Source organism: Falco rusticolus, chromosome 6 (genome assembly GCF_015220075.1).
Source record: "Falco rusticolus isolate bFalRus1 chromosome 6, bFalRus1.pri, whole genome shotgun sequence".
NCBI lineage: Eukaryota > Metazoa > Chordata > Aves > Falconiformes > Falconidae > Falco > Falco rusticolus.
The window spans coordinates 62,931,505-62,956,694 of record NC_051192.1 but is presented as its reverse complement, the minus strand read 5'-3'; the positions used below and the strand labels follow the sequence as shown (position 1 = coordinate 62,956,694).

Genomic DNA, 25,190 nt, shown 5'->3' with positions numbered 1-25,190 from the left:
GTACAGAAGTCTATGGTTTGCCGCCAAACTGAGTTATAACACAAATACCTCAAAATAAAAGTGGCTTAGCATGAAGTACCATCTCCGCTACCATCACCCATCTGGCAGAAAAGAAGTCTCTTTTTCCTTAATATTCTCAAAATACTTAGAAGTTGAAACGATTAATGCACTACTATGAAATTCATTGTAGGGGTTAAGACAGTAACTGCCCCACAGGATTTACTATACACACCCATATTCAGCATACGAAAGTCTCATCCTTGATCTAAAAAGATGCTATTGTTTTACTAAGGTGTCTTAGATTGATTGTATTGTCAACTGTCTGTCTGCCTTGCAAATAATAAGCGTGGATTGGGATCTGAGGTGTCTGTGCAGCGTTTCCTGAGCTGTGGGGCAGGTCCTTTTATGCGAGGTGGGGCAGCACACGAGTGCAAATTACCTCCTGGAGCTGGAAACCATAATGCCGCAAGAATGCACCTAATTAGTCTGGGTGTTGTACTAATAATGGAATTTACTGGGGTTGGGGGAGGATGACAAGGCAAAGCCATGTAGGGAATTATGGTCTATTCCTTTTTTCTGTACTATCATCCTACTCTCCCATACCTTTCACTCCCTCCCCCCTCCAAAACAATACATCTATTTGGCCAAATTCTGGAAGTAACAGTATGAGGAAAGATGATGCTGCATTCATTATTATTAAAGTTCAAGAGCTAACGTTGCAGTTTCAAGACTCTTTTTTGTGCAAAATGTAGATGCAATGAACAAGAGACAACTAGAATTTGCCCAGCTTGATATTAAATGCTCTAATGTCTAAGTTAAGCTATAATCTAGACACAAGGCCCAGTTACTGTTCCTGTAAGGAAAACTGACAATTCTCTCAACAAGTTGCAAAAGGAAGGAAATGAGAAGAGCATTAGCTGACAACGTAGTGGAAGCTAAGACAGCACTCCAGAAGACAGCAAAGAAAGCAGACTCCTAAATGAGCAAATAAAGCTGACTGCTAATATGTCAGTACTGAAACATCTTTAATAGAAAATGAGAGCACTTAGGAGTTAAAAACCTTTATGAAACAAATAAAGGATCAATAAGAAATGCATGGGGGAGGGGAAGAAATTATGAAACCAAAACACCAATTAAGAAGCATATGAGTTTATGTAGAATCCTGCCACACAATACTTTTGACAGCAATTCAAAGTGACTGTATGAAGAAAATGGAATTGATACAATATTTTTTTTTTAAAAAAAAATCAATGCATATCAGTTGAAGCACATAATCTGAACAGTTTTATTGTAGGAACACTCATTGTGCACACTCAAAGAATGAACACACACATGGAAGGTGGAAGATGTACCATCAGAAGCCTGCAAGGACTAGTAATATGTCCTTTTCCATAATGTCATGTCCTGGCTAGACAGGACACTAATAGGAGTTAAATATTTTCAAAAACCCACCAACATGGGAAACTAAGAGGTAGAGGTTTAGGAAACAAACTCTTGAGTGATTTAGGGGAGAAGAAAAAAAAAAGAAAAGGGGGGAGGGGAAAAAAAAAAAAAAAGGTGGCAGAGCAATGTATTATTACAGAAAGCTCCAAAAACTGGGGGAAACAGTAACACTACAAGCAGTCTAAGAATGACAGAAAGCAGATTATGATGTGGCAGCACACAAATTAATATTTAGAGCAGGACAAATTCCTCCGCATTACTAAAAGTGTAGCTGGAATACTGTAGTAATGATGACCACCAGTGAAAAAAACACAACCAGAGGACGGATCAGAGAATTTCAAGAGAATACAAAAAAAAAAAAAAATGTGTGATTTAGATGAGAAGATTTGCAAGCCATGGAAGAATAGCAAGAAATTGGCTATCTTTTCGTAGGTCATTATTAAGGTGAAGCCATTAGCTCAAGTAGATTTAGTTAAGAAGTCCACATGTCAGGTTAACTATAAAAAGTTATCCAGGATATTTTCATCAAACAAGTTAATTTAAGAGCAGACTTTTTAAAAGTATGCACTAAATTTGCAAGAGACACTTCTAGCGCAAGATCCTTACATTTAAGTTTAGCCCTTAAGTGATTACATGGAATTGTTACAAGTCAACAGTAAGTGGTTTATAAAATGTAATTTTATTTAATGTTACTTTGCTGTTACAGAGGGCATAACATTTTCACAAGGCTTTTTTGGGACTACAATCAATGATTAGCAACACACAATAGTGGTCCAAACTCTCTAAATAACAATCACTGGACAAACTTGACACCTTCTCACATGTGCACAAACCTGCATGGAAAAGTACTAAATTTTATACTTGGACATGTGAACTTCAATTGGTTTTCCCATTCCAGTGTATTAAGAAATGACATGCACTTTAGACTGCCAAAAAGCACTGCCTGTACTCCAGCAGTAACATGCTGCTTCTAATACATAGTAAAGTGAATACCAGAACTACAAAGGCGGGAGTGTAAGTGAACTTTTATTGGGAAGGGATATCAACTTAAACAGCAGCAACTGAAGATTAAGAGAAGCCCCTGTTTTTGAACACACAAGCTTCTGTATTATGTGATACAGGAAGCAACTCAATTTGTCATTTTCCAAACTAGAAATGCTCAACTTGATCTGGCCCAATACTTCCATATTCCTACTGACAAGAATGCACAGTAGCATGTGAAAGTCAATTATGAAAAGGAAACCCTGCAGAATAAGAAGGGAATGTGGAGAATTAAAAGCTATGTGGAACACTCTTTAGTTGCAATTAACTACATTTTCATATCTTACTGTAATACAAAACACAGTCAACTGGCAGGAACTGGTTCAGATTTGTTTTTAAATACCAGGAACACTTTAGTCCGCTACATAAGTGTTTGGAAGTTACTTATGTTTATATGAAATGAAGCTATTAATACTTTTCTACAGCAGTAACCGCACACCAGGAAGGCCAGGACAAACACAAATCAAGGAATGGAGTTTTCCCAAAGCTGCAGTGTGAAAAGACTATAAATTGATTTCCATACACATGGATGGGTTTTCTTTGCTATAGGAAATCCAAGTGGAGCTATAAGGAATGGAGACGTGTAAAAAGGTTTCTTGAGAAGGAAAGGGAGAATGACGCCCCACGTGCAGTTTAGTTTTCTGCACCTTCTGCAGCATCACATTCTTCTCCTGCACTGTCTGATGTCCATAACTAGAAAGAAAAGAAAAACACTGTCAGCTTTCAGAAGTGCAGTTTCCGGAAACAGACAACTGCTGACTGTATAGAAACGATAATGAATTAGACTTAAGGATGTCTACAAAGTACCGGTGCACTGACTGGGGCTGTACAACCCTGGCTTCCAGTACTTGCTCAGAGAGAGGTAGTTGGAAATGGTTCCCCATGCACAAGGCGCAACTAGCTATGCACCTCAGGTATCAGAGGCAGAGCAGACAGTGTTCTAAACAGGTCCAGACTTTCATGTTTAATAGCGAGCTACATCATCGATCCTAGATCATTCAACAAGTCTGAACGGTAGCTTCGTGAGTAACATCAATTTCAAAAGCAGCGGTCTGAATCTTGGAAGTGAAGATGACCATTTTGGTTACTGAAGCTAAGCAGTTTGTAGTGCTAATAAAAGACATTTCTACTGAAGGAGTATTGCAAAGTAATAAATGTTACTGTAGATTTAAATGCGGTGAATATCCAGAGAGCATATTCCCTAAAAAAATTGCCTTAGTTACATATTTTAATAGAATCTAGTGGCTCCATTAGGTGCTTCTCTTAAACGGTTAATCATTATAATACATACTCAAACATCAACTGATTCTATTCCGAATACACTGAAATTTCAGATCTTTTATTTTAAATGAAAATCAGGAAAATTAATGAAGAAAGCTGCACTGGATGTACAACAGGAAAGATGACAGTGTTTCTGAGGTAGTCATCAAAAACTCTGAGTAAGAATCTCAGACAGATAACGGACTACTAATTTTTGAATCCTTGTCCTATCTTGTACATGAAGTTCGTGAGTGCACCTTTCTCCCCCTCCACTGAAAAGGCCAGCAAACAATGAAGAATGTGAGCTATCCAGGCTGTTACTCTAGATTACACAGCATCAAGTTGCTGACATCAACTTACACTACATTCAAACTAAGTTATGAAAAGGTATAGTAGGGTGAATAGCCCGAAACAGTGCTCCATTTTATGTTTTGCATTAGAGACAAATAAGGGTTTTGCTTCATCACAAATTCAGTTTAACTAAGCAAATACATGGTTAGAGAACAAGATAGCACATAAAAAGGCAACTTACTGTTAGGTTGTCTCTAAGCAACTGCATGATGAGAGTACTGTCTTTGTATGAGTCTTCGTTCAGTGTATCAAGTTCTGCAATAGCCTCATCAAATGCCTAGAATAAGTAAACCATCTTTAGTCTAGTAATTGATCATTAAACAACCAGAAGCTAAACCTACCAGTAAAGGTAGCTAAAAATAGTAATAAAAAAAAAGAGCCCGCCCCACACGCAATGTAAGTTAATGACCTGCTCTATTTGAAACAGAAGAAGAATAAAGGCATAATAATAGAAGCTTGCAGTGTTGCTGAAAATTTAAATCACATTGTAAATTCAGCCTGCTTATACCCCTTTAATCCCACTAACAATATGAGCTTGAAAACCAGATACATTAAATAGGATCATTTAGTGCATAAACTCGAGATCTTCACGTTATTTCATTATTTTAAGCATAAACTCTCTTCTACTGTCCCTGCAGGCATACAGAGGGAAAAAAAAAAAAGAAAGTAACTTACTGTCTTTGCCAGTGTGCAGGCAAGCTCAGGATTGTTGAGAATCTCATAATAAAATACAGAGAAGTTAAGAGCTAGACCCAAGCGAATTGGATGTGTTGGCTGCATCTCCTTCTTGCTGATATCAAATGCCTCCTGATAAGCTCCCTGTGAGTTTTCTATTGTTTCTGTTAAAAGAATGAGAAACATTAAAGGTTGTTTTTTATTTTTATTTTTTTTAAAAAAATATGACTACTGAAAGTACTCCATTAGTAGGAGACTGAACAGTCCTGTGTTTAAGCCCACTCTTAGCAAAACCCTGCACTGACTTTAATCAAGGTAATGATTTTAAACCCATTTTAAGCACAGCTGCCACACTGACAAAACACAGGCAGCAAATTAAGCTACTACAGAGCAAAGGTATTTAGGAGACAGATAAACACACAGAAGTCAGTAAATGCAAACATCCAAAATGACTTTATTACCTCAATGGCCTTTGATACTTTAGGTATTTAAAAAAAATGAAAAATTGTGCATTACTTTTTCTACAGAACTCCTGCTTCATTCCCTGCACAGGATGGACACGCTCATGTGAGTTCCAGGTGCAGAGTAAAGAAGGCTACTCTGTATGGCCCTGCTTCTTCTTGAGGAAGTTTGCAAGGCATGTACTGCGTGCTCCTGAAAAACTGAAAGTCTGCCTCCAAAAACTGTGTGTAGACAGGTCAAGATAAAAAACACAAGGTGGTGCCCAAAATAACTGGGAGAAACGCCACAGAGAAAAGAGGTTACCAGGCTAGAATACTTCAAGAGTGCTACATATAGTCTACTCCAAATTCTCTTCCATAGGCAACCAAAGAGCCAACATCCACCCTAAACATGCCTGCAGAATGGAAGGAGACTGGCAGAAAAAGAAAGGCCATTGTCAGAGCTCAGACTACAGCTCTGAAGGACTTGATACTGTAATTGCTCTAGAAAGAGCTGAAAAAAAAGTTTGGTAAGTAAAATCTGTTAAGTATTCAAAAGACTCAAACACAGACTTGGGTTTTTTCACCGTTCACACTGTAATAAGTGCTAACGGACCATTAGTTTGCTGAGAACAGGTGAAAAAAAGGCAAAAACCCTAGCAAATGCAGGAAATAAATTAGCTTATAAGTACACATATTTGAAGCTGAGGAAATGAACAGATGCTTAGACAAGAAACATCAGAAAAGCTTCAAGTAAAATTTTTAATCACGAGAATTCAAGCACAAAATGCATGCATGGTGATACACACAAGCTGTAACTTCCCAGCATAACACCAAGATCTGCTAATAAATTTATCAGTGAGCACCCATATCAGCACGTGTATCACTTTAAATGCAGTGTTTTTAGCGAAGATAAGCTGGTATTTCTCTGTCAGAAAAGCCCACAGATTTCTAACTGTTGCTTGAGACAAACCATAAATCAAATTATCTTTGTGAAAGCCAAAGAGAAGTTGTCTCCGCTACACTTGGACCTGCTGCTGTCATTCGAGTCAGGAGAAGGGTTAAGAATTTCTGAATGCAACTCATTAATGCAAAGACTTTTACTCCATTTTGGATATTTTTGTCTTTCAACTTAAATGCTCTTACAATACCAGGAGACTAACAAAGCCTTTATTTAAATGACAATCAGCTCTGTCCTCCTACTTGGCAATTCAATCGGTTTAAACTAGCCAACACAGTCAAATGCCTACCATGCCCAACCCAAAGGGACAGTCACTTCAGCACTCTGCTCGCTCCAACAGTCCATCTCCTTTCTGTGTCACGGCATCGCTCCAGGACTAATTTTAGTTTGTTATGTAGAAGTGTATCGCTAGTTTATGCCATACCAGGAGTTTTTAACATCACAACAGTATCTAGGCACCTTGCAAGACAGTTCTTACACTTAATTCAATACGCCCTCTGAACAGAGAATTAAAACGCTCCCCAGAAGAGCTTCCTGAGGTACCTCCAACCAACTATGCACATGTTCTAACCTCTAGGAATGTTACAAATTCTCCGGATGCTCTGTATCAAGTGACAGTACCAGCTGTGAAGTTTTCCAGGCCTTTTCTGCTGGACCCAAAAGAGCAAACTAATATTACAGGGACAGTATTATCCCCACGAACATGAACCATTTCAGAGTGCAGCTCACACTTTTTTGGATAGTGTACTGACCTAGTAATTTTGTGGCTTCTTAATAAACTTAGGTGACTACAATGAAGTCTGCTTGCCACTGAAATGGTTAAAACTTACAGATCAACAGGACTCCAACACGCAGTAAAAATGTTGCAGAGATCCGTTTACACTTCTTCATCAATTATTTTAGTAAATACAAACCAATACTAAATATGTTAGCAGAAATTGGCCTAAATTGTTTTCCAAAAGCTCTGAATAAGCATTATGGAACAACTATCCAAAATTTTAGGGCAGGTGACAGGAACACCAGCTAAAATTCCCTAGTGTACTATGCTTCAGATCTATTCAGAATTTTACTCTGTCTGTAGGAACACTGGACATTTCCAACTGAAACTTAGTTGTTTCCACTCAGCTAACTCACGTGAATTCAGAGTAAGATACCAGTATGTGTACTTCACTTACTGTTCCCTCACCCATGGCCCAAAACTGAAGTTCTTTAGCTATTAAAAACCCAAAGACCACAAGGTACTTACGTTTTCTGTCATCACCACAGGCAACTTCAGCAAGGTATCGGAAGTAGTCTCCCTTCATCTTCAGGTAGAATACCTTGCTCTCTGGATTAGTTGCATTAGCTATTAAATATTTGTCCAACAGCTCCTGAAACAACAACAAGAAGACACCAACATATTATATACACTGTTACAACTAAGTTCAAATTATTTTTCTTCTTTCCAGAAAGTTTGGATGTGCTCAAGTGTTTGCTGCAATGAAAAAAGGAGTTTTAATGGCATTTTAGATAGAGGCACACTTATTTAAACAAACTGCATAAAGGCGCAGCACTAGAGACTACATCAAGATGATCAGTCAGCCATCTGATCAAACTGCAGAAAAACAAGAAAAGGTTTACTGGCATATAGTTTCAGGACCAAGTTTAGTTTCACAATATGCACTTCTCATTTCAAAAAATGTTGTTGCAAATGAGTAAGCTTTTACTGGAAAAGTGAAACACTATGCAGAAAGTTTTAAAGCTATTTATAGATTAGAACCTACTCCCACTTCACAGGAAAAAAAAAAGCAAACCTAAAAAACCAACTGTGCTGATTTTTTGTATAAATTGCATTCATTAGACATATAATAAGGCATCTCCAGCCCACCTACCAGACAGAGCCAAGGATTCAACCCCGTCTAGTTGGTAGCCAGTTTCACCAAACCGTACCAGCTCTCTGCAAGGCTGTAAAGTAACACCCACTCCAGCACAGCACGGAGGCATCTTTCATGCCCACCCTGCCACTCACCAGCAGATGCTGAGCTGCTGCTGAATTTGCTCACAGCTCTCCTACCTGATAACCAGAAGGAGAGGGAAAGGTTTACAAGCCTCCACCATGAGGAGGTAAGTCTGTCTTCCAAGGCTGCGAGGCCTTCTAACCCTTCCAACATAGCGGTATAGCAGTGAAGGCAAAGGAGAGAAGGATTTTTCTTCCAGCAAAGGGGGTACTTCAGAGAACTGACAAGGAGGAGAGCAGCTTCTGGCTGACCTCCTTGTCCCCAAGCACTGGTGATTTTACCCAACTCATTATCACAACCAACCTATGCTCTCTGAAGTTGACAAAAGATGCAAATAAACTCAAGGAAACCCCACAATACTCAGAAAAACTTTACAGTACGAATTTAAGTAATAAAGATCTGCATTCAGTTATCTGGGAAACAAACAGGTCACAAAAGCAGAAAGTTCCACAAGGCTTGCCAACTGTGACTAGTTAAGTAAGATTTTTGTTACAGGAACATGTATCCAAATTCATGAAGCCACTATAAAGAAAATGTTTAAGGAACTGTAAACTTTCAGGGCAAAAACCTTTGGCATTTTAATTAGCAACTGTAGCAGTATAGTCAAAACAAGCTAATTTTAGACACAAACCTACTCCTATGCATACCACCGTACCATTATTACTTCCTTTAATAATCAACAGCAGCAGAGCAATCCAGCCGAAAGAGTTTACTCATTCCAAGTCCATTTGAAGTGTTGGCAATTATTATAAACCAACACTGGTAAGTAGGGTACTTCCAATTGGGTGAAAAAAGCATTTCTGCATCCACACAGTGTGCTTACCATGGATGTAATACCGCATACAGCTCCACAGAGAAGCTCCCTTCAGAGATCCCCCTACCAAGGCATTAAGAAACAGTAAAGAGTTATAAGTGCTCTTATTACCACCCTAGAGAAAACAGCAGGAGAGTAAGACGATACTGAACCTGACATACCCTTCCATTTACCAAATCGGAAACAGATGCTTGAGCAAGCGGACTGAATGGTACACCTCACTGGTGATACAGAAAAAGCAGCAAAAATTTACATCTGTTTCAAAACACAGCAGGCAGATGGGTAATACAGCCCCATAGTAATACTGTTATTTTGCATGAATCATTCCCATATTAGAACGAGTTATTCCCACCCTACAAGATTCTGCAATGAGAAAAACTTCACATTTTGGCTTGATGTTTTCCTGACGTTTTCTCTTATGACAGATGTTAGCGCCAGCCATAAAAGCAAACCAGTTTCAAAATTTCAGAGATGACAATGCAGTAACTTCAAGTTTAACACAAAGTCTGATTTTACAAGAAACTGCCCAGAAAGATAAAAGTTGACACATGATACACCTATGTTTAGAAAGGTTCCTTAAATCAGTCACAATCAAAGAGGAACTACCAGCCTCTAAAGGCCACCCTAAGGTTGGTACTATGTTCAGCAGCAGAGGAATGATTTACCCATGTACTCAGGTTAGATGTGAAAAACTGTGCCACCATCTAAGAAGCACTGACCAGACAACCAAGACAGATATGTTGTATGGGATTTTAAATCAGATATTTGACAAAGCTGTATCTTTGTTTTTTTCTTTTAAATAGCGAAATAAAAACTTTTCAAGATGTTACAACTGCATCAACAAGGGAATAAACAGGCATTTTTCTTTTATGCCTTCTAAAACCTAAAGATTTACTGCAAGCTTGGCACGCAAAAAATATTACTGGTCTTACTAAAAAATTCTGTCTTCAGAGGTAGCTCTAATAACTGATGTGGCCTGGTTATGACTTAAAAATACTAGCACCCTGGAATCTACTGTACACTAAATAATGTTTAAAGGAGAGCTTTAACTTGTCTAATTTAAGCTGAGCCTCAAATCGACAGTCCCTAGAGCATTAATGTTCACTTTTTTTTTTCCCCAGATGCTGTAGGCCACACTTCCAAGAGCACAAAAGGATTTTGCCATGGCCCCAGCCCTACAATAAGCATGCAGAGCTGCAGCCTGTGTGTCAGTGCATCCTAGAAGTGATACCTCCACTATGCAGGTTTGAAAACCCGTGATTCTGTGCAGATTTCTGAGAAACTTAGGAAAAAAAGTGGATCTGGGAGCAAACTGTAGTTTTCCAGAGAGCAAAGAGTGGGTTATGTACATTGCTTAATTTCCTAGGCACTCCTCAGTTGGAGGAGCTAAGCTGCCTAGTCAGCAGCTCCCACTCTCAGTTCATCTTGAGGGCCTCTGAATCCATACCACAGGCACATGGTAAGGGAGAGATCTGTGCCTGTATCAGCTAGGGTGGAACATCCTTGTTCTCGACTTCATGTATCCGGCTTTGGTTTTTAAATAGCCTTAAATGGAACAAGATCTCATTTATGAATCATGTAGGACAGAACAGAATACAAACAGACTTTGAGTAAAGCTAATTGTTTATCTATCCAGACATTATCTTTGAAATCAATAATGTATTTGGTACACTTAGTGAGCCATTCATCTCAGGGTATCATCATCATTTCTTGGAAGGCATCTTACCCTCCCTCTAACAGACAAAATGTTGGCAGAGTACTGAGAGCAGACAGCACAATAAGCTAAATGATTTACTTTACACTGTCGTGAGTCAGTCATAGCCATGAAAACTCAAGATTTCCTATATCTGGTTCTCTCTTTTTCCTCACTTGGCCTTTTCTACCTTTCCACCAGGCAGCAATCTGCCAGGCATCCTCATTTTAAACATCACTTGATAGTAAGTAAATGAATACAGGCAGCCTGAGCAATGAAGCAGACTTCAGCCAACCTCAAAATTCATTATGAGAAATTTTAACTAGAGACAGGCACTGCCACAGGTATGATTCTGTGATGAAGTCACAGTATAGTAGACTGCCATCCATGTTCACAAACAGCAAGCATGCCCATCACTTTTTTTTTTTGTCAGAGAAAATTATCTATCAAAATACAAATGCTACCAATCATTAAGAACTGCAACTGTTCTTACCACCTTTTAAACCCAAGGCTTGAACAACCAGCAATTACATGCTTTACAACATCAAACATGCCTCAAATGCTGCCATGAAAAGCCACACATTTGAGCTGCTGGCTTGCCCTGTTGGTGGGTGATTCTCAGAACCACGAACAGTACAAAGACAAAGGAATCAAAACTGTGTCCTCAAGCCAGACCCGTTGTGTCCTGGTGCAGCTGCATTACAATAGGTTTGCACTGGGACAGTTTGTGTTGGTATCTGCTACTTCCCCTGCACTGATACATTATTCTCAAGTTCTGTGCTGGTCGTGCTGATCCTCCTGTAGCATGACAGGATTTCCCACCCCACCTCTCATTAGTGTTGCTCATCCATCTCAATTTATTTCTACCTTCACAGTGTGCTAATAACATTAATCATATTCTCATACATTATATTCTTTTCCCCTCCTACAGAAGGCCATCTTATTTATTTATCTATTAAAGAGATGCCAGCAAAAATAGGCTACCAGTCCCTGGAATGGATCCGCAGCTGCCTGAAGAAGCCACGGGGAGCAGGCTAGGAGCAGCAGTCCACTTCTTCCCCCTTTAAAGCTGAAATTTCTTTTTTTTTTTTTAATTTATTTTTATTTTCTCTCTATTGGCAGATTCATTCCTTTACATGCCAAGAGAAAGCAACATTTCAATTGCCTTTTTGGATCCTTCTCCAGTTCTACTTTTGTTCTTCCCCAACTGACTAACTGCCATTTCTTAGTCTCTTCTCCCCTTCTGCTTAAGCAAGAACAAGGGTTGAGCATGTGGTTGTAGTATCAGACCACTGCAATTAACCTGAGCCAGGAATGCTAAATTTAATTCAGCTGCTCTCATCACTTCCCTATTATTTCAGCTTTATGAAAAGCAAGCCCTGAAGGAATATGCCAGCCGTATCTTTACTTGAAGTACCTAATACAGACAACGAAGCTCCCTGAAGACACAGCTCCTTCATAATTACGTGTTGAGTATGCATCCAGCCAGCCTCTCCTTACATACACTATGCACACATCCCCTGCAATTCATGCACCAGTTCCACTCCACATATGCTTTCAGTCACCTGTTTTCAGGACAGCTCCTTCTTTTAAAAGCTGACATCAAAACAGGAAGTCCCACCAACCTCCTCCCTATTCCAAATAAGCTTATTTTAAAAGGCAAGCCTGACTGAGACATCAAGTTCAGCCACAGTGTACACTAAATACTTTCTGTACAATGTTACTATGGTAGGCAGAAAAATACTGCCACTATCTTATCTGTGCTCTTCTCTTCCCACATATTCAGCAATAAAGAATCCTGACAGTGAAGATAAATTAAAAAAATTAATCTTGTATACCAAATTGACCTTCAAACTGCCTTCAGCACTTGAACCGTTTAGAATTGCACTTCAATAACAAAAGCAAATACAAGTGTAAGACTCTGCATATCTTCCAACACCATTAGTTAATAGATGTATTCTTCAACTTACCCATTCAATACCAGAGGATGAACATGAACCAGGTCAGCTCTAGAGATTATCTACTGATCATAAGTAGTTTAAGGTCAATTTTCAAAGCAAGCTAAAGATATCATGTGCCTAGGTATACCGACAGAAGTTCTCAATGTGGTAAACTCAAGTAACTCAAAATATTTACAGTGCCACCATCACTCAGATGTCAACACCTAGGACATGTCTGGGTCACATCACTAGCACAAAGTTATTTAACATTATGCTATTATAAGACTGATCTACATCACCATTTGCATTCTCACCAACTTAGTCCAGTTTGTTACTTTTGCCCCACCAGAAAGAAAAAGTCAATGTAAAAGCAACCATCAGAGCAGCAATGTTCTCCAAAAGTTTGTCCCCATAAATATGAACTGGTTAAGTTGCCACATGATCTTTACAAGGAGTGTGCTGATGTTCAGAATTGCTGGCATAGAGTTTTGTGAATAAAGTCTATGTAATAAAGTTTGTTTTTCAACTCAAGAGTATTTTAGCAGTATTCTTGAGCCTAACACACATATATCGTACTTCAAGTTGTTTAGAACACCTTATTCATCTTTTGGGCACATGATTTTAAATGCTATTCTTTAAAAACAAAGATCATAACCATTTGTGGGAAGTAATTTGTATTTGCAGGTTTTCGTAATTTAAGCCAAAGTCCTTTGCTGGGCTTTAACTCATATGACACACAATGCATCTAAAGAAAAGAAAATTCAGTAGTATTACTTCTTTTTTGATACAAGAACAAATTATTCAATATCAATGCATATAATATAATAAAAAATTATATTCCTCCTCACCCCATGATGGAAAAAGCTCAATTATTTGAAAAAAAACCACCCCCAAACAAATGACCAGCTTGAACTTCAAATTAACTGCTCAGAAGCTCTCTGCTGTCCAAGTGCTCATCAGACCTGCCAGCAGAGGAGGTGCTACCATTCCACAGGGTACTGATTTTCATAGGTCTTACAGAGACTAGATTGAGTTTTTACTGCTGTTCCCTAGGTGTTCCTTCCCTTCCTGAGCCAACACTGAATGTTCCTTGTATCCAGCTTTTAAGTGCTTTTGGTTTGTTGTTGGTATTAGTTTTTTGTTTGGTTGGTTGGTTTTGTTGTTTTTTGGATTTTTTTTAAGTATTGAAGATAGCCACCAGAACAGATGTTACATGGGTGACAGCAAGTAACTGATTAGTTAACATTATACTTGCCTATAACAGTGTACTTATTGGCCAACCCCCATAGAACCAAATGGTCACACGCTATGGAAGAAACTGTTTTGAAATAAACATATTTTGAGATAAGGTTCCTTAAAAATAATGCACATGCACATAGTGCATGCCAACACCACTTTTTTTGGCAAGTTAACTCACCACTCTGAACATGGATTCAACATCACAGTTCCGCCTAGAAGATAAGCAGCTTGCATCCAACAGGCACAGTATGCAAAGTGTGTGACATTACATAAACTCAGCCATGCTGCAATATGGAAAATACTTGGAAAAATTCTTCAGTCTCAAGTATTTCTGTAGGTCCATCCAGCTCCAATAAGAGAAAAACCACCTACAAGCAGTATACAGGGAAATGGTTTCCACCCTAACTGCACTCAAAAAGTAAAGCTAAGAAGTTGGTAAGGCAGCTCAGACCAATGTATTCCCTTAATGTAACTGTTAAACACAAATTTGAACACATTAAATGTTCCATAGTGTTTGACAGCACAGATGATGGGTGTAGGCTCAGCCCTTTCAATAAGGCTTCTCACAAATGACTGCCTGTTTTAATCGTCTAGTAAATTGGTATTAAGACTTCTTGACTATTTCAAGTATAATCAGTCATTCCAAAGTCCACAGTATGACTCACTGCAACCTAGGTGTGTTTTAACATTCAGCGGTTGTTTTCTTGACAGGAAAGGGAAAGTCCCCTGCTACAACAGTAAGATCTCTTTACTTTCAGAAGTGTAATTCAGCAGAAGTTCTTCATCCTTCTGAATTCAAGCTCTATGCATCAACTCCTTCTGGAAGAACATTAAACAGTTTTCATACAGACTTCTTAAGAGCATTAGTACTTCAGTTTGTATATTGAGGAAAATAACATGTACGCCTTTCCAGTAATGGCATGGCCTTACGATGACCTGACAAAGCACCATCTAAAGCAGAGACAAACGTACCTGGCATGGAAACAGCGAGGGTGACCTAATTCATCTTTTCCATTTGGTTCCGAGTCTTTGTCTACATAGTTTTAAAAACTGGCAGTCAATATTTAGGATTGGCCCTGAATGAAGTATCTGGAATCCCACTTAACAGATGCATTGGAAGCCTGAGCTGCAGCATGTCTGCCCACACTATTCCCACCTGGGGTTGAGATTAATTTCATCTAGAACTTACATTCAACGCTTACATTTCTCCTAAAACAAGTTAGAAAGGTCTGTGGTCCCCAAAGAACTGTGGAAGCCAGGAACTAGAAGTGTGTGGAAATGCAAGTTCTCCTTTCAATAGCTTCTCATCAGACAAAACCAACAATCCAGCGGAAGTCAAGGAATTATTCAAGTTTTTATGGAAGAACCTAGCCTAAAGTTTTCCAGTCTTCCCCTGCCAAGTGTAGAAGTGAGTCTTCAAAAAAATACCAATCCCTTTTTCAATAATTATAAATTTTTGCTGAAGTAATTGCCAAACACCACAGGCAAAAACTTTCAGGAAAATTTTCTTGGTATCAGACAGATTTATCTCAAATTGATTCTAACACTCTTCCATGGTTGCATTTTCTGTATTTCTAATTCCTCAATATACTTCAAATGTTACTTTCCTCTTAGTAAACATGCATTACTGACATCAAATTCTTCCCTTCAGAATCCTGACTACCTAAAAATTTCTTCCAGCATCCTCCATTTGTGGTCTTCCATAATACTATAGAATCAAACAAAAAAGTCTAAATTTGCATTCAAAAATACTTCTATACTCTGCAGCTACAGAAGCCCTGAAGGTACAATTAAATGACTGACTGATATATATCTAGACTAACAATCCTCAAAATGAACAGCAGCATGCAGGAGTTACGTGGGCTTAGGGTATGTTGCCCTTGTTCAAATAAAAGGCTGGCTTTAAAAATCAGTTATGTAATAAATCAGCTCTGCAGGACCTAAAAGTTCTACTTGCTTCAGTTCTGCCCTGTTTGGGAGCCCCAGATCAGAGGCTTATGACCACTGAAATCCAGAAAGATCATGAAACATGATCACTAAGTGCAGCTGGAAGAGCCTTTTGCATTGCCCAACTTCACCTTGAAGGAAACACGGCAATGTGTTACTTTATCCAGTGTATTAGGAATGTGCCAGTAATTTGTTATTCCCCAAATGAGACAACCTGCAACAATGAAGTCTAACCTTTAAGTCACAAAAACTAAAGACAACATTTCAGATAACCTTGTTATAATAATTTCACATAGAAGGTGAACCTTGACTTTCCTGCTAAGGCCCTGCTACCTACTTTGATTTAAACCAGCTTCTGCTTACAAGAATTTTGCAAAATGTATTCAACTTCAGAACAGAACTTCCTGAAGAAGTTTTATCCAGGAAATATGAGGCTGTCAGTCTGATAAGAGTGTATGTAGTGTATTTTCAAAATTTATTATCAAAGCAAATGGAAAGTTTTCTGTTTCCAGAGCCTGACATGACTCCTATATCCAACTGTTTCAGCGGATGGATCACATAAATTAAAGGACAGATTAAAGATTGCTAGGGCAAGGAATAAACCTTTATCAGTGTTTGAAACTGGTAAATCAAACCCTTGATTCTTTTAACAAATAAAAAGAAAGGCACAACCAAAATCACAGCTCATTCAGGACATCCACTTTCACAGGTCTTCATATTTGATATTCTGGTGCATGCACAGAACCACACCACGTGAAACCTGGTGCTTAAATTATTTTTACTGCCGCTTGTGTCTAAGCACCCAGTTTACATTTGGATGTACAGAATCGATTAGCCAATTACAAGCTTACAATTCAGCTGTACACTCAGCTGGAGCATTCTGATGTTGGTTCCAGCATCCTGGGAAGCAGAAAGGATGAGGAGGAACCTGTAAACATCAGGCCAACGAACTAAGTAGAGCTATACAGAATAAGTGCCACAAATGAAGTGTGCAAGAACAGTCTTACTTACCTTACCTAATTAGTCTGTGATAAAATTAGCTCCAAGTGTATGGTCAAATATAAAAGCACTTGAACACAAACAGCATGTTTGTGTTTACAAAAGGTGAAAAAACACCAAGTAACTGGGCACTAGGCCCATCACTCTCAAAGATAAAAAGCATAAAACTAAAAAAGGTAAGATCTACACGAATCAGAAAACACTGATTAATCAAGTACACACCTTCACCTACCCAACTAACAAAGAAAGCACATCCATGCGGTTTCACCAGCCCTCCTCCCATCACCACTTTCCTCACTACCTGCCCCTGAAAATCAGGTAACCCTCAGCACTGAAAAAATATGAAGCTTCTGTGCCCAGGCAGACCTGGTACAATCTACTGCTTTAATCATGTGCTCAACAACTGCCATTTGTGCCACCAAAGAAATCAACCGCTAATAACCTGCAAGCTCGAGTATGCTCTTTCCTCATAAAGTTCTATCTTTCCAATACATACTTTCTTAAGGCCACCAAACCAGTAAATGTCCTCCAGGAAATTTAGTAATTCTAGATGTACGAGCAGACTGAGGTACAGTATAGGCAAAGCTTTAACAGCCATGACTACAACCAGGCTAGTTAATCTACAGCTTAACTCCATAAAAAAATGGATTTGACACTGGAGAGAGATGAGGCTTTTGCTGTCCCATTCTCAACAGCTGGTCACCTGCATCGGTATTACCATTTCCTATTTTCAGTTGCTCCACATCCTGCTTCTCATAAGATGTTAACATTTAGGACAGGCCTTTCAGAACTGTTAGGAGCTATCACTTTGTATAAGTGCAAATCTCTGGTGGTCGTTTCTTAAATTTTTAGGAATAGACAAGCCATCGATCTACACCAGTAGCTTCTGAAAGAGGAAATGACACTGCACACAGAAATAATATAATGGCCAAGTTTTAAGCAACCTCAGACAGAACACTTTGCTACAGTTTATCTGTTTATTTTGTATCCCTTGCTAGCTTGCTTGTATGTTTTAGAAATTTAGTATCCAGTTGCAAGTGGAGGGGGCAGCAAGCAATGACTGTATGGGATGGAGGCCTCAGCTACCCTCAAAATCCCCTGAACGATTTTTAGTTGGGCTTTAACAGTTTTCAGCCACTTCAAGAACCTCAGTGCATTCTAGGCTTTGTTTCTGCAAGTGTCAGTCCTTTCTTAGAAATGGATTCAATTTTCCTTGCACAAAAGCATAGTAGTCCAGCAGCAGATTGTAATGAAGGGCAAAAACTAATGTAAGAGAAGGTACAGCTAGGAGTAAGTCAAGTTCAGATCATGAATTTAAATTTAAGTTTCAAGCATATTAAACTAGAGAAGATTCATGCATTAAGTTCCACAATTCTTATCATAAATGTGTTGATGTTTACTAGAAGTTGTGTCGAGAACACAAAGAAGAATCGACTCCCCACATATTACCTTTCATCAAAAAGGCAACTGTCATTCCAAATTAAAACACTTATTTAACATTCATCCCACAATTCTGGATCTGCCAAGAAGTAATGTCCCCAGCCTAAGGTCTGGCTTTAAATCATGAAGTAGCTAGTCCTTTTAGTCATTTACTTAAAAAGGACGAGTCAATAGTATTTGCTTTAATTTACAAAAGGTAAAAAAAGTAATAGTTGAAACACTGTCCCAACCACTACTGGGACAATTCAAGTCCCAAAACTAGTATTAACTGAAGTGATAATATGCCTGACCTTCAAAATAAAACTGCATTCTACATAGTTCCCAGTGTCAGAAAACCATAATATCTTTTTACTCAGATGCTAGTTTCACCTCTACAACACTATGCATTTCTGTATAAACTCTGGCCATTCATTGAAAATAGAAAAGCAGAGAAAATGGATTCAAAGACATGAAACCAAGTCTTAGTATATTGTTCATACAGCAACATCAAGCTGACACTTACTGAACCTGCTAAATTTCTGCGTGTACAATTAAAAAAAGATAAATAAATCAAGATTTCACTTTTCTGTAAGCCAAAGGTAACAGCAGGGAAAAAACAGGGCTATGGTCAAAGATCATCCATCATCTGAAACCAGATATTTCAGCTGATACCAGGACTCTATTTGCTGCTGCAAGAAAATAACAACTTCATTTCCAATGAAGCTATGAACTTGTGCTTTTGAAAAAAGCTGCTTTGAACATTACCTTCTAGTATGGGGATTTAGAATTATCTTTTTTTATGTTTATGGGATTAACTTTAGAACTAGATCTACAAAATGGATAAAAATCAGAAGTGGACATAGATTTTTACCCTTCTTTTTATTAGCATTTATTGTTTCTTAATTATGCAAAGCTGAAGTAGTAACATGGCAACCTTGGGGGAGTGGAAGGAAGGAAAGGGGAGCTGGCAAGAACAACATATTAATACATGCTTTCAACAATTAACACTGCAATCTCACAGATCAAACATTTACAAGCATCCTCTCCACCTTAAGACAGTAAAAATTTAAATAAGATGCACCTTACAGCTCAAGACTATTTCATTGCAGGCACTGCTGCAGGGTACAGAAAAGAATCAACAGCACAAGTAACGTTTCTGCTGGTCCATGTGTAGAAGTTCATAATGCCCTTGCTCATTTCTAGAAAAAACCTGGCTGACAGGGGCCTGACACAGTGCAATGCAAAACTGCTTACAGAGGATTTCATAAAAATAGATGTTTGGAAACAAATGAAAAGCTTCATATATGTAACTTTTCTGTGCAAAACCTTAAAAGCATATTAAAATAAACTTTTATGTTTCAGCTAGAGATGTGAGGAGTAAGTAGCCATTAAGATACAGTTGTTTCCCTAATGATTTTAGTCATTGCATTTTCACCGAGTTTTAAACTGTGGGCAAGTAGTTGCCAAATTTCATCTCACTTGCTCTGTGAAAAGCTCCAACAGCACCAGGACCTAGAAACTGAACATATGCAAAGCACTTCCAAATATACATGGAAAAAACCCCAAGCTGCAGGTAGAGAGTGAAGTGCTTCCAGGCAAGGGCTGGTGTTCTTCCTGCCTTTACACTAGTTCCCTCTAAAGAATGAAGGAGCTTGAATGCAACACAAGTTATCTCTATGCAAAGAAACTGAGGATCTCTGAAAACCCAGCAGTTTTGATCTGCTCCCACAGATCAGTTCCAATTCAGAAGCTACCTTTTTTGAAAATCTCATGTCGCTACACAGCAGGGTGTATATACAACAAAGCATTAGCCCAATATTGTACCTTCCAACCAACCAAAAATTCCACCTTCAAAGCTTCACAAATCGTTTCACTGTTTATGTGAAAGTTGCTGCTGCACCCGCCTCTTCCTACACTGCCTAGTAATCCCTGTCTCGAAATCACTCAGAGGATACAAAGAAACATGAGCTTTGTGCTCAGAGAGTATATGAAACAACACAGTTCAACTTTACCTTCAAAAAAAAGTTAAGTTGCCAACCTGTTTCTTTATTCAAGGACAAGAGTTTCAAGAACAGTGTCAACTATGATTCATAAAGGATGATTCAACCTTAATTCTGTACATTACCAAAGAACTAGTCAATCAATACAGGGACTTCAATAAAACCTCCTAGCATACCTTTCAAATAAAACATTGTGCAAGTTGCTTGACAAAGTCATACCATTTCTTCATTAAAATGCCACTCTCACCTGAAATACCAGTCATAAAATTAACAGTTAAAAAGGGTTCAGATCACATCTACTCCTACTTGCAAGATAGTTGAAATGTCTTCACTGCTTGGCATGAGATGGAGTATCTTACTGTGACCACTGATGGAGGTTGTACATTAATTAATTAGTAAAAGTTTTATTTTTATTTACATTATCTATATCTAGATATCAATGTAATCTTGGATGTTTGTATTCTAGTAGTGATTAAATTTATGTTCCTTATCCATCTGTGCCCTAAAACAATGCCTTACTTAACTGGCTTGAGGCACTCTTTACAGGAAAAGTAATTGCAGATTCAGTGTTGCTGCCTATTAAATCAAAAATTAGCAGTATTTTGTAATGCTAGCACAAGTGTTTCTAAATGGAGGGTTTCTACAACAGCAGATATACTTAATTTTGAAAAGCTGTACCATACCAGTAACAAAAAAAAAACTTTTGAAAAAACTGTTAGTAGTATGACTAACAGCAGTCACACTCCACCCAACACATCCACCCTTGCTAAATCCAAATACTCCAGATGACAAGCAACCTTTCCATACTACTTGCCAGCAGTTGTTTCAGTTTAGCTGCCTTCCTAGAATTAAAAAGCATCCCCGAGATTCAGCTACAGAGACCTAAAAAAGCTACAGGCAGTTACTATAGTATTAGTAAAGAAGAGATTATCATTCAAAGAAGGAGGAGTCAAAACCACTTTGCTGGTCCTTTGTAGTGCCTGCACATTGTGAGTTCCAACCTCTTGGATGCTGACTCATGGATCATAGGAGTGGTAGATTGAGGAGGAAAGGGAGAGGAGCAGAACAGAACATAACTGCACATGGCCTTCAAACAAATAGAGTAAAAATCAGAAGGCTTGCAGTAGATAGCCGACATCTCCTCCTACCAAAGGGAGGCATGTCTTTGCCAGCAGGGCAGAACAGGAAAAGCATGCAAAGCTATAGGTTTTGGTCTTCTCTATTTCCTGCAGCCTTCCAGGCAAAAAGGGAAGGACATATTTGCCAACCAGGCCATCGCCAAGAACAGAGAAAGACTAGAATGCAGGCAAAACTTTGGCTGGCACAGGAAGAGCTTGCTTTCCCTGCATCAGAGGTTTGCGTTAACACGGCTACCAGACTACCTGCTGTCCACCATTTGATACAACTGGAATAATTTCAGTATAGACACTGCGTGAAATGGCTCACTACCTTTACCATTCAGAGATGTTTAATCTCCCTATGGAAGCATGAGCTCCTGACAAGATGGCACAGCAACCAGTATGAGATTTTACGCATAACCTCTTCTTAGGGACTAGATGTGGTAGAAGGACAGAGGGAGATTAAGAAGTCTTAAGAGTAAGCTTTATGTTGAGGTCCCAAGAAGTTAGTTCTGAAGTGGGGCACTGAGCACAGCAGATCGAGAGGAATGCCAACAGCATGAATGCTGGCACCCTACCACACTGATTCCAGTGGAACTCTTGTCACAGCAAACAGGAATTGGTGCCCTACACAAGTCACATCATTTTCACAAAGGTGAAAGTTTTACAACTACACCTGTAATTGAAGAAACAGCTTCTTTGGAAGGCATGGACTCTTAAATGTGTTAAGGAATTAATTGATTCATTAAGCTAATAAATTTCCAAATTATTTTCAAGCAAAGGTAACTAATTTTGACTGATTTAGGAAAAAAAAGCAACAACCCACCCTAGGTGGCAGCATGCAAGGAAGCATAAAGGTATTTTCAGCACAATCCAAAGAAGTACTGCCTTGTACATGAGCCAGAACACTTAATCAGGAAGAGAATTCCATCACTTCCAAACCAGTCAGCTTTAAATTTACGTCTCCTAAACCAGTTGAGGATACATTTACCTCAAAATTGTTTATGTCCTTACAGACTTGCTCCTTCCTGTTCTCATGTTAGCAATACTAGGCACCAAAAATCCCCCCAAACCAACCAAAAAAACCTAGAAGGAGCAAATAAACCACTAAAGACTACCTGCCACACAATTACTATTGCATCACAAACATGCAGCTTACTGCAACCACAACTCCCTGATCACACAGAATAGGGTCCAGCAGCCTCCACACTGCTAACACTCATCTCTTCAGCTCCCACTACAGTGCAGTACAGTTTCACTATTGATAGCATCTGGAATCCTGCTGCTTGTACAGGAATGTGTTCCTGGGCTTTGATGCATGCCTGGGGTGTCATACCAGTCTTTACGCCTTAGTTTGACATGACTCCACAATTCCTGCAAATTCATCTTAAAACATTCTTCAAGCTGAGAAGTTGGCTTGAATCTGACAAAGTCAATTTCTATGTCTTTATTTCCCATCTTTGATCAAAAAACCTCAAAATGTCTCTTAAAGACTCCTTGAGAGTATTTTTCTTCACAAGAAGTAAACAAAATGCACACCCAATTACTTTAAAGGCTTTTAACAGGTTATTAGCTCTGATCTGAAGAAATAAAGAGGTTTTCTCATTTTCTTTTCAGCTTATCTTATGAACAGATAAGCTTACTAAGCACAGCACAAACAGGCATGAGGCTAAATTCTCTGCATCTCTGCAGTTACCTAGAACAACACTGTATATGCATCACTCCATCCAAAAACTTACTCCACACACACTCAGTTTTGAGGGTGCATCTTCAATACTTCTACACATATGGGGCCCACAGCATGGCGCTGATATCTCCCTCCTCACAGTAACCCACGTTAACAGTCACAGAAGTTACTGCACTGACTTCCCTTACCCCAGTGTAATACTTCACATCATATTCCCCAATCAAGTTCCCAGTCTTATTCCCCAGCACAGCAGCACACATGAATAGTGTAATTCTTTCTCTTAAAACAAAAAAAAAGGGAAAAAAAGAAAAAGAAAAAATAAAGTCTCCACTCACCAGCACAGTGGTGCAGATGGACCTGAGCTCAGACTCCACCTTCTCCCGATAGTCCTTGATAAGCTGCATCTTCTTGTCACTGGTGTCTGTCTTCTGCTCAATGCTAGAGATGACCCTCCAGGCAGAGCGCCGCCCCCCCACTACGTTCTTGTAGGCCACCGAGAGCAGGTTGCGCTCCTCGTTGGACAGCTCGGCACCCTGCTCAGTTACTGCCTTCATGCAGGTGGCCATATCATCGTAGCGCTCAGCTTGCTCAGCCAGCTTGGCTTTCTGGATCAACTCGGTCTTATCCATGGTGGCTGGCAGTGGGGCAAGAGAAGTATAGTAGCAAAAGCAGGAGAAGCTGGGGATGTCACGCTATCAACAAGAGAATGCACCTCAAAACCTGCCAGAAAGAAGACAGCAACGGATGAAACACTACAGAACGTAATCTTACACCACCCCTCACAACCCACCAAAAAGCAAGGATCCCAGGGAGCCTTGCCTCCCCTTCCCCACCTTCAGGTGCTTCTCATGGAGAGGGACTGCAGCGCTGCACCCTTCCACGCAGAGCCAAGGGGAGAGGTGCCTGTCTCAAGGCTCCACCGCTAGGGAAACCACGGCCGAGAAACCCAGCCGGGGTAGGCAGCTCAGTGCCAGCCAAGGGTCAGCAGCCTGAAGACCAAGCACTAGAAATTGCTATTTTTCCACCAAAGCGGACTTTTTGCCCTCACCCTGCTCTTCTTTCCTCGCCTTACGTGAACGTATTAATACGGTGTCTAACAGGGACCTGGAGAGGGATAGCCGGTTACCGCCAAGCCGGGTGGGCCTTGCCCAAAGCTCTTTCCCCGTGTGCCACCAGCCCTGCAGGTGAGGGCCGAGGAAAGGCGGATGGCGAAGCCGAGACCAGCTGGGGGGGGGGGGATGGTAATATAAAAGGAGGAGACGAGGTCGCTGGCGGGGAGGCAAGGAAGGGGTTAAAACCCAACGGGCTAGCAGAGCAGGCCCGGGATCCGCCTCCCTCAGGCACCCGCGCTCGGCGGGGCGAGCGAGGCCAGGGGAGCTCGGAGCGGCCGGGGCGGGGCAGCCCTCGGGCCAGGCCGGCGGCCCGGGCCGCTTCGCCTCCTGGCGGCGGGGCGCGACGGGGCCGGGGCCCGGGCCTCCCCGCCTCCCCCCGGCGGCCGCGGCGGGAGTGGCCGCACCTCCGGCCCCGGGACAGCGGCCCACGGCGGGGCGGGGGTAGGAGGGGGGGGGGGGGGGGGGGGCGCGGCGGCCCCGCTCTGCCGGTGGGGGAGCGCGGAGGCACGGCGGTGGGTGGGGTCTCGGCCCCGGCGAGGGCGGGGGCCAGGGGCGGCCGCGTCCCCTGGGACAGCGGGGGGCGCGGGGGCGGCGGGCAGGGTGGGCGGCCGGCGCTGCCCCCGCGGCAGCAGGGCGGGAAGGGGAAGCCGGCGGCCCCGCCGGGTGCGAAATGGCGGCGCTAGCTGGCTGCGCCTCCCGCTCCCCGGGGCCGCCGAGCGCTCCACGCCGCGATCACAAAATGGAGGACGCCGCGGCGGCAGGAGGCGGCGGAGCAAGACCAGCGCCCGCTGCCGGGCCGCGGCACCGCGCTCACCTGAGTCCGCTGCGCTAGGCCGGGCCGCGGGCGCCACCCGATCGGCTGCCTCGCTCGGGGCTGTGGCGGAGAGAAAGAGCCGCTCCCGTCTCCGGCGAGAGCCAGCGCTAAAGGGCGTTGGCACAGGCAAGCCTACCCGCTGCTCAGCCCGCGCCCACGCGGCCAATCGCAGCCCGGTCTCCCAGCCTGGCTCCGCCCCTCCACGCCCCGACGACCAATCCGAGCAGAGCGCGCCGCCGC

At 40.9% G+C, this 25,190-nt stretch overlaps 1 protein-coding gene and 1 long non-coding RNA gene across 2 annotated transcripts in view; one reads left to right on the top strand and one right to left on the bottom strand.

The window, feature by feature from the left end:
* Positions 1-1,257: 1,257 nt before the first annotated feature.
* On the bottom strand, positions 1,258-25,113 carry YWHAQ (tyrosine 3-monooxygenase/tryptophan 5-monooxygenase activation protein theta). The gene is made up of 6 exons (XM_037391409.1): positions 24,951-25,113; positions 23,360-23,744; positions 7,418-7,541; positions 4,771-4,934; positions 4,277-4,372; positions 1,258-3,177 (listed from the first exon to the last, which is right to left on the bottom strand). The coding sequence occupies exons 2-6, from the start codon at positions 23,651-23,653 to the stop codon at positions 3,118-3,120; spliced, it is 738 nt and encodes a 245-aa protein (XP_037247306.1). The 5' UTR covers positions 23,654-23,744; positions 24,951-25,113; the 3' UTR covers positions 1,258-3,117.
* The window catches only part of LOC119149751, a 48,048-nt gene continuing 47,643 nt past the window's right edge, over positions 24,786-25,190 (top strand). Inside the window, exon 1 of the long non-coding RNA XR_005104852.1 lies at positions 24,786-24,799. This is a non-coding gene — a long non-coding RNA (uncharacterized LOC119149751). The remainder of the gene's footprint in view (positions 24,800-25,190) is intronic.